Raw genomic sequence first — 9,852 nt, 5'->3', positions numbered from 1 at the left:
ACTATTATTTTGCTAGAAGGCAATACAGAACCTTGGGAAGTTATCTTTAGTATTTTAATTTTCTCACAACCCTTGCTCATGTATGTGTCTGTCATGAGCACATCTGTTATACCATAAAGTGTGTTACTCCATGTGCTATTATTTGTGATTGGTTGAAAAAAATATAATTATATTAAAATTTTAATAATTAATTATTTTTCTAACCAATCACAACAGTAACACATGGAATGACACACTACTTTAGGACAACATATGTAATTAGTCAGAAACAACGATAGATGTGGGGGACACTTTTATACCATAAGTAGTGCTACATTGCCAGAAATTTTGTAATGATTCCACGAAACTGAATTTTGTCTTCCAAGTTGAAATTATGATGTGATGCTGGATTTAGAAAGAAATATATATATTTAGGGACAACCAATAAAATCTTAAAAATACATTAAAAATTTAATTCTAATTAAAATTTAGTCTTAAATGGTAACACTAAAAAACATAAATATATTTGTTACGTCTCCATACAATTTTTTCCTTTAGAATTTACAGTTTAGACTAGCCCTAGGTATCTTGCCTTAAAGAATTCAATCCTTGAAGTAAAAATTACTGCATCCAATAACAGTCTAAAAGTAATGTGAAGAAACTCAATTTAATTTTGATTTTAATTGGATACTTAGCTCCATTATGTTTGTTTTTAAATATCTGTATTTGTAATAATGTAATTAGCTGTTTGTCTAGGGGTATCTGTTAACTAAATTTTTTAACAATGCCCATAATAATTATTTGACTAGATAAGTTGCAAACTGTACTTGGGTGCTTTGTTTATGATTATCTTTCTATTGTTGAGTTGAGCTTTGATTAACTAGAAGCTTTGTGAAAACACCAAAGATATATTTTGGTACAAAATTTGCATTGTTGTGGCTAGTATTATACCTTAATCAGGAAAAGGCAGATATTTTATGAAATGAAAAGTCATTCTTAAATTATTGGATGGGGATCCTCTAAAATATTGGAGGGGATTGACATGTAGAAAGGAGTTACATTTATTTGATGAGAATCTTCTTGCTATTGGAGATTTTAATATTGGATGACGATTGTGTTACAAAGTCCAGTATTGGAGAGGAGTTGGTCCATAAATTATTATACTTAATTTCGTTAGACATAATTGATAATTTCATCAGAATATATGAATGATTTTTGGTGTTTGTTTTGCAATTTGCTATATTTATAGTTTATAGCACAAATCAAATTTCATGAGAACACAATTTACCATATAAAAGTTACTGGAAAAGACATTTTATTTAATTTTTATAACTACTGAACATGGTTTTGAAAGGGAAGCATAGGAAAGTAGGAAGGTTGTTAAATATTATTGACAAAGGCTATTTAATATATATATATATATATATATATATATATTTATTTATTGAGACGTTATTATTAAGAAAAAGAATAATTTGGGGCCTATTACTTTCCTCCATGACTTTAGTTCATGACGATAAGGTGTTGTTTAGTAGTATAATGTATTGCTAGATCCTCAGCAAAGTGTTGAGAGAAATAGTCACATATCTCAAAAAAATTAACTTTTTATCCTTAGGATAAAGGAATATCATTGATAGTATTAAAAAAAATCTAACACTACTAATGACTAATGTGAATAATGGTTGTCAATCTGACAACCTAATAAATGATTTTAAAGTATGGGGGACGTAAATAAGAACATATGTAAAGTCTATGAGGATAATGATAGTTTATAGTAGTCCCTTATGACTTGCATTGATATTTAGCTCAAGAAACAAATATTGAAATGAGAGAAAAAAGAAATTTATCCATCGATAATATAAGAGTTTGATTTATCGTTATTGTATCATCCACCATTCATATTTAATTATTATTAAATTTTAAAAAATATAATACAAATGAATGGTAAATAATATACTGAATGCATACAAATCTTTATATTGAGAGTGCATAGTTATTAGTTATTACACTATTTAAATTCATAATTCATAAATAAAACATACAGACAAATATAAAAGGCTTGAATGTAACATAGAGTTGGTGAGCCCAACCTCACTTAATGAAAATAAGCAGATGGGTGCAACCTAGGGCTAATCATAGCAGAGAGAGGAACCTTTTTCTGCAAGGCAAGCCCAAAAGCCTCTTCCATGTTCAACTCAGCCAAATCATTTGGCAGCTTCCATTCAAAGGAATGAATCAAAGTGCCCAAAATATACTGAACCATCACAACCCCCATCCTCGTACCTGCACAAATTCTCCTCCCAGAACCAAATGGAATAAGCTCAAAATCATTTCCACGAGGATCAATTTTAGCATTTTTTCCACTAAGAAACCTTTCTGGGTTAAACTCCAAAGGGTTCTCCCATACATTTGGGTCACGCCCTATGGCCCAAATATTAACACTTAGCCTAGTGTTCTTGGGAATGTGGTATCCATTAACTTGACATGGTTGTGATGAGACTCTAGGCAAGTTGAGTGGGGTTGATGGGTGCAATCTATATGTTTCTTTGCATATGGCTTGCAGATAAGGAAGCATTGATAGGTCAGATTCTTTGAGGCGTCGTTGCTTCCCTATCAGTTGGTCCATTTCTTCATGAGCTTTCTTGAAAATGATGGGATTTTTTAACATCTCGGATAGTGCCCACTCTATGATACTTGAAGATGTATCTGTTCCTGCGGTGAATAGATTCTATGGAACAAGAAAACATAGTTGGTTAGAATGTCAATGTCATTTTCTTTTCAACAATGTTTTTTTATGAGACTATGTTATCAAATTCACATGCACAACTATCATATTAAAAAATATAAATGAAAATGACTTATCTATTTTTTACTTCTAAAAAAAGTAGGTAAATAAGAAAGCAAAAACTTTTTTATTTTCAAAAATTAATTATTTTAACATTTTATCTGAGTTTTAAAAGGATAAATAAATAAGAGGAATTTCTATAATAAACATACAATTAAATAGGAGTAAAGGAAATATTATGATACAAATAATTAACATAGCTCATGCATAGAAAAAGCATTGTGATATAAAGACGACAGAGATGCAGTGGGCATGTGGTATCCCCAATGGTCCCAAGATTTAACCTCATATTGTACTTAGTCCAAAAAAAATTATTTCTTGCCCAGGATTTATGGACCATGATTAAATCATCATCAAATTGGTCAGAGATCAAGAACAAAGATGTATTATATGCACTAATAAAAATATATCAGGTCGATTAATAATTTAAATATTTATTATTAATATTATTTTTATTTGATTATTATTGATATGAGATAATATATCAAATAAAATTTGGAATATTATATCTCAGTTTCATACACCCAATAATTAAGCTGCAAGTCCCACCCTATATATTGTATTATTAATCATTGGAAAATCCTTTGACCTTTCCACATCCTCTTATTCTAGATTGCATGACAGATGTAACTGGTATCTTCATTAATACTTTCAGTTTTTTTGTTTCAAAGAAGACAAAATTAAAAATATTCTTCAAGTGATATAAAATTATAAGGGGTTATATAATATACCAATAGAAGAGCCTTGATGTTTGGGAGTGTTAGACCTTCAGAATTTTCACTATGATAAGCCATAATAACGTCTAAGAAATCAGGTTTATCATTACGGTTATGAGAAGAAGCCCCATGTTCCTCTATCATCCTTGTCAACAACTTATCAAACTTTATGTGTAATTTCTTCATCTTACGCTCTATCCCATGGAGATCCAACCATGAAAAAAAGGGTATAAAATCACCTATGTTAAAGTACCCAGCAATTGTCATAAGTTCAACAACCATGTCCTTGAACTCATTAGATTCAGAACCCTTAGTCTCAAACACACGACGGCTAAGTATAACTTGGCCTATCATATTAGCCATAGCATATGTTAACATCTCAGCTACCACCACAGGTTCACCCTTTTTGCTACAATCATTCATTGCATCAAGCATGTGACTCATCTCTTCCTCTCTAACTTGTGCCCAATCATCAAGAGCCTTTCCACCTAGCATGTGCAAGTTGCTTAGTTTTCTAAGCAACTTCCACCTTGGTCCATATTCAGCAAACACCATGTCCTGTGAACACTCAAGAACACAAAAATATTTAGATAGTGGCATAAAAAAACCCACAATTATTTAGGCAATAGATACGTATAAAATATAAAAATATAGTATACCATTCAAAAAGAAAAATGACTATCATATATATATATATAATCTTAATTTTATGACCACCAGCAATTATGGTAACTTCTGTGATATATTTTTTTTATAAGGCAAAGTCTTTGAACTCTGTCTTATAAAGTAAAGTACATATGTAAAGTAAAAAAATCTGAAGTTGAGTAAGAGCACTTGCATTTGAGCCATAAGCTAAGTGAGTTGAAGCAGCGTTTGTAGGCCGGTTAGAGAAGTTTAGGTCAAGGGTTTTAAGAAACGAACGAGCTGCATCAGGAGTAGAGGCCACAACCAAGTCATAATTTGTGCCCATTTTAAGGTACATAACAGGTCCATATTTTTTTGCAAGATTTGAGAGAGCAACATGAGGCATGGTTCCCATGAGTGGAAGTGCACCTAGAACTGGCCAACCTCTTGGCCCAGGTGGAAGTTTTCTTCTGTGATGGTTGAAGTAAAGATAGGTTATCAAAAAGATGAAGATGGATATAGCAATTTCTTTAACAAGGAAAAGTTGATCTATGGTGGCCATGGTAATGTGAAGGTTCTAGTTAGTTAGTTGCTATGATGTGTTTGAACTTTGAAGTGATTATTGAAGAGATGAGAGTGTGATATTTAACATGGATGCAATGTGGTGATTGGTAGATTCCCTCACGTAAATTAAACAAATGATGACAAAAAACGCATGAGTTGATGCACCATTCTGATATGTACTTGATTCTGAATGTTAGCTCAATATTTGCACTGCAGTTGCTGAACTCTTTCTCTAGTAGCAAAACAAAGCAGATGTAACGTCAGCAGGAAAATTTAGGCAAGAGACCACAATTTTCGGTATACCTTATCTTTTAGGACCTAAAGTTGCATCAATCATAATGAAAAATAATAAATGTTTAATTTAATTCTTTTATTAATTTGATATGTTTTCATTTACAGGGAAGTATATAACAAATTTTAAATATAATTGAAGATAACAAATATTTACTTTCTTTATACTAAATTGGATCGTATCTGATATTTCACTATTGTTTTCCTATTCTAACATGTGGCACTAAATTACTATAGGAAGAAGAATTTAAAACGGCAGTCCTTTTGTTATGACTGTGGTCTGAATTAAAAAGCATTGCATTGAATTTTCTTTAATTTCTACAAAATTAAAGTAGAGAAACATACATAACTGTGTTGCTATATAAACAGTGATTTATTAGGAATTGTAAAAAAAAAACTATAAAAATTTAAATAAATAAAGCTTCAACCTGTTTTTCTTAACAGTCCAGTTTAAATAAACAAATATATGCTTAAGTATTTTAGTCCTTATATAAAATAAGGCCTTTTGTTTTAGTTAATATGGAAAAAAATGGTACAACTTCTGATATTTTGATTTCCTATAAGCTTTCACGAATGTCTTTCGGTTTGGATCAATGTTATGAGAATTAGATCGAATCTGATCATCCGACCACGACCAGACTTAAAAATAATTTTGATTTATAGTCTTAATTAAATAAGAAGTTAGACCGCTTTGATCAGAGAGATTCCGATTTAACCATGTTAAACCCGATTAACCGTAATAACTTGGAAAGTAAACCAAACGATTTACATAATTTTAAAAAAATGTAATACTATTATAATATTTTATTTTACTTCGATCCAAAAAAGATAGAGAGATTTTACTTTAATATAATTATACATATTATTAATTATATAAATTTTACATTTATGTATAATTATATATCATAATAATTATTAACTATATATAAAGTCATCTAATCTAACTAGGGGTGGAACTTCTTTAGAGGAGGGAATTTTTTAAGTTCTTTTAATTTTTTTAAAGTATTTATCTTGTTTATTTTATTAAAATAAAAATGATATATTATCTTAAAAACCTTTCTGCATCATATGAAATGTAACAAATAATATGAATCATAAAATATATTAATGATTGGTTTACATGTGATATATGTCAATTTATTATGGTGTATGAGAATTTATAGAAGAATTTAATAGGAAAACATATTATTACTCCTATTAAAATATTTATTTTACCCATCAAGTGAGTGTTTAAATTAAAACCTAATTTATCAATTTTGGATGATACATAAGATGACAAATAATTTCATTATTCTATTCACGCCGTAGGACATAGCCCACAACATTACAAAAAAGAACATTGCACCATTGATAGTGCATTTTGTATGCGCCTTTGTTACCAAAAAAATTGTTACATGATTCTCATCATCACTCATGAATTCATGCGGTATGTGTAAGTTATTTTCACTAATATTTTCTTTATGTTATATTCTTATTTTCTATATTGTTGATATATTCTGAATTTTGTTATAGCAGACACTGATTTAATCATTAATCAAGATGATTTATTTGAAAGTATATTGTTGATATATTATGAAAGTATATTTACCCATCAAGTGAAAGTATATTTGAAAGTATATTGTTGATTTAGGTGTCCTTAAGTCGGATAAACTTATAAAGTTTTAGGACATGTCTAAATGCCACAACACTAAAGGTCATTAAATTGCATCAAATCTTAGAGAAAAGAAGTCCAAATACCATAAGTTAAAAACTAGAAGTCATTACCTCAAGTGTTTAACTTATAATACTTAGTAACAATTTGGGTGGTCCGCGTATTATAGGATAATCTCTAATACTCGAGTATAATATATAAATGTGTTAGGACGTTAGTGTATTTGATGTATTTGGGAAGCTTAAGAAATTTTTTATATAAATAAAACTCTAAATTCTCCAACACAAATTAAATGACAATATTTTGGGAGTTTGAAAAAAAAATAGGAAACAAGCTTTTAAGAGTATAAATATATCCTTACAATTAATGATTTTGTATCTGGATCTCTTTAAAAAAAATTCCCATGTGGAGCTGCTACCTATCACACCACAATTTTCAGTTTAACACCGGTTACACGACTTTTTGGAGTCGCCACAACATATTTTCTAATTTAAATATAAAAAAACTATTTTAATCACATTTGGAGTGTAGCACCATGTCAACCCAACAAGATAGTACTCTCACTAATTGCATGAATTATTTTATACCCTTATTTAAATCTTTATTTATTTTCTAATTATTATTGGTGACAAAATATTTTTTATATTTTTTATGTTTGACAATATATCATCTTGCTTCTATGCATCCACATATGCAATGAGAACTAAGACTTACGTAGTTCTTGCTTAGAAAAGTGTATGTGGAATTGTGGCGATTTTTGTTTTAAGATTTAAAGAAAAGAAACAATGCTTAATCCTAGTCTCTCATCTCTACTTTAAGAGAGTGAAATATAACCACGTGTCTGATACTCCATCTCAATTTAAGGAGGGTGAAAGCACTATCATGATCCTATCTACTTTCACTCCTTAAACATTCTTAAATATATTATAAATCATTTTTATCATTTACTCACATATTTTTAAGATAGTGAAATATAGCCCTGAAGTCTGTTGTCACATCTCATTTTAAAATGGTGGCAAATATGATTTTAATTAGAGTAAGTTATACTCACACACCATGATTTTTAGTGAAATCAACAAATCACTTCTCCCTTTTTGCATATACACAAACCAATGCTAATTTATATACATGTATTACATTGACTTCCCTAGAAGGGAGATGTGTATAATCTTTTAAACATACAAATAGTGATAAGTTTTTTTCCAGTTAACTCTAATGATTGAGTGTAATTTACTCTTAATTAAATAATTATCATTAGCTATGATAAATTGATCTTTTATAAATTTACATATAAAATTTGATTATGAAAACGCTATTCTCTTTTTCACATTTAAACATTATCTCCTTCAAACCATTGATACATTTTTTTAATGAGCCAAAATGAGCATCTTTTTTACAATTTAGTGTGTTTTTATTTCCCTTTGTATTGTGTGTCACTCATCACCTATAAAATGGTAATGAAATAAATTCTGACATGTCATTGTTAAATATGACAATAATCATTTCTTACAACTTAATAGAAAATTGTAATTCAACTTTCGTTGGACCAAATAATAAGATCATTCTCCCTTTAATTTATTATTTTCTTAAATATTTTCAAAATGTACTAATCCTACAAAATAACAGTAATAATCTAGGTAATTTGACAGAACTCAAGAAAATGTCCTTATAATTTAATTGTCATAGCATGTGCTTTTAGGTATATGAATAACAAAATTGTTTCTTAACCATTATTGTGCTTAAAAGTGCTTTTTACAACTTGAAGGCTCCCAAATTTGCAAATAGTAATTTTTTTACCTATACTAAAAACTTGCTCAAAAATAGTTATTCTAACTCATAAGGCATTTCAAGAAGAAAAAAGTTGTAAAACATAGAAAGTGTAGAATCAACTACTACACATGGTTAAGTGAGCAATGTAGATTTGTCATATTTTATAACGTCCACTTGAGCATGTGCTGTTGTATATAGTAAAATTAGTAGTAATTGTTTGAAAAGCGTAGTTGACTTTCCACGCAATTGCTAGAGCAAATACTACCGAATGTAAAAAATCTACACTGCTCCCTTGAGTAGGCTATTATTAATTCATTATACACTTTCTACAATACATTTAAATATAATCTAGATTCTACTATACTGATATAGACAATGCCCGAAAAAATTCTTAATAAATTCAAGCTAAATCAATTACTTAATATGCAAGGAAATGAATGGTAGCCACTCACATATTTATAAAACAAAACTAAATTTCTTCACTAAATAAATTCATTCATCTAGGAACTTATGTCAGACATTCACCATAATTTTAGGGGTACATAGTCATGATGTACACCTAAATAATATAGGGAATTATTAGAATATCTAGATTTTAAATGTAAGATTGAAAAAATATTAGAAAGAGTAAATAAAATATAAAATATTTTAAGGTGAAAAACAAATGGGTTTTGAGTGAGAATTATCAGAAGCTATATCATAGGTGGAAGAGACTAGGATGCCATGTGATAATGTAGAGGGTGAAACCTCATGAAGCTTGAGGTGAGAGTTTTGAAGAGGATAATAAAATTTCCTTAGGCCCATAAAATCATGTAGAAGTGTTATTATTGACTTTTGTTAACATTTTTAAAAAGAGAATAATGTATCTACTTATATTATAAGATAATTTATTTCATCCAACTAGTAAAAATGTGATATGTGTGTTATTTTGTTTATTTTTAAAAATACTTTTATAAAAAATGATGAAACATGACATATGTCATGATTTCACTGACAAGAGAAGATAAATTATCTACTTATATCAGGAGATACTCCATTCCAACTATACCAAAAAAACTTATACGTGGTATAACTTTTCAAAAAAATATGAGGGGCAGGAACCCCCACATGTCCTTGACAAGGTCTGCCAGTGCTACCAGGCACATGCAATCCAACTTTCTTTACCATTTCCATTAATCCTTCCTAAGGTACTTCATTTTTCAGACAGAGTTGAACTTTTGGGCCCATGATCATTATTGCACCGTTGCCAACTTCCCAAACCCAGATTTAGATTAAACTTGCTTTATAATGCAACATTCCCATCAAATATTGCCTAAGATACTTTTTAATAACCAAAACCAGAATGCATATATACTGCATTTTACTTCCACTGCTAATATGCAGTAATTATACGTGTTAAACTTTCCATGTAT

General features: G+C 29.3%; 1 protein-coding gene across 1 annotated transcript; it reads right to left on the bottom strand.

Moving 5' to 3' along the window:
- LOC109335187 (flavonoid 3',5'-hydroxylase 1-like) lies at positions 1,969-4,829 on the bottom strand. Its single transcript, XM_019571294.1, has 3 exons — positions 4,379-4,829; positions 3,556-4,098; positions 1,969-2,707 (listed from the first exon to the last, which is right to left on the bottom strand). Exons 1-3 carry the CDS (start codon positions 4,724-4,726, stop codon positions 2,075-2,077), a joined length of 1,524 nt encoding a protein of 507 aa, XP_019426839.1. The 5' UTR covers positions 4,727-4,829; the 3' UTR covers positions 1,969-2,074.

Source organism: Lupinus angustifolius, chromosome LG20 (assembly GCF_001865875.1).
Source record: "Lupinus angustifolius cultivar Tanjil chromosome LG20, LupAngTanjil_v1.0, whole genome shotgun sequence".
Classification (NCBI taxonomy): Eukaryota; Viridiplantae; Streptophyta; class Magnoliopsida; order Fabales; family Fabaceae; genus Lupinus; species Lupinus angustifolius.
The sequence above is the reverse complement of the archived record's forward strand: the minus strand, read 5'-3'. Positions and strand labels throughout refer to the sequence as shown.

Excerpts from the sequence above, each read along its gene's own strand:
- LOC109335187 (XM_019571294.1), bottom strand. The coding sequence starts at position 4,726 with ATGGCCACCATAGATCAACTTTTCCTTGTTAAAGAAATTGCTATATCC. Across the intron at positions 4,099-4,378 it reads ACTTAGCTTATGGCTCAAAT|GACATGGTGTTTGCTGAATA; the intron begins GCAAGTGCTCTT and ends GAGTGTTCACAG. Across the intron at positions 2,708-3,555 it reads ACATCAAGGCTCTTCTATTG|AATCTATTCACCGCAGGAAC; the intron begins GTATATTATATA and ends CTTGTTCCATAG.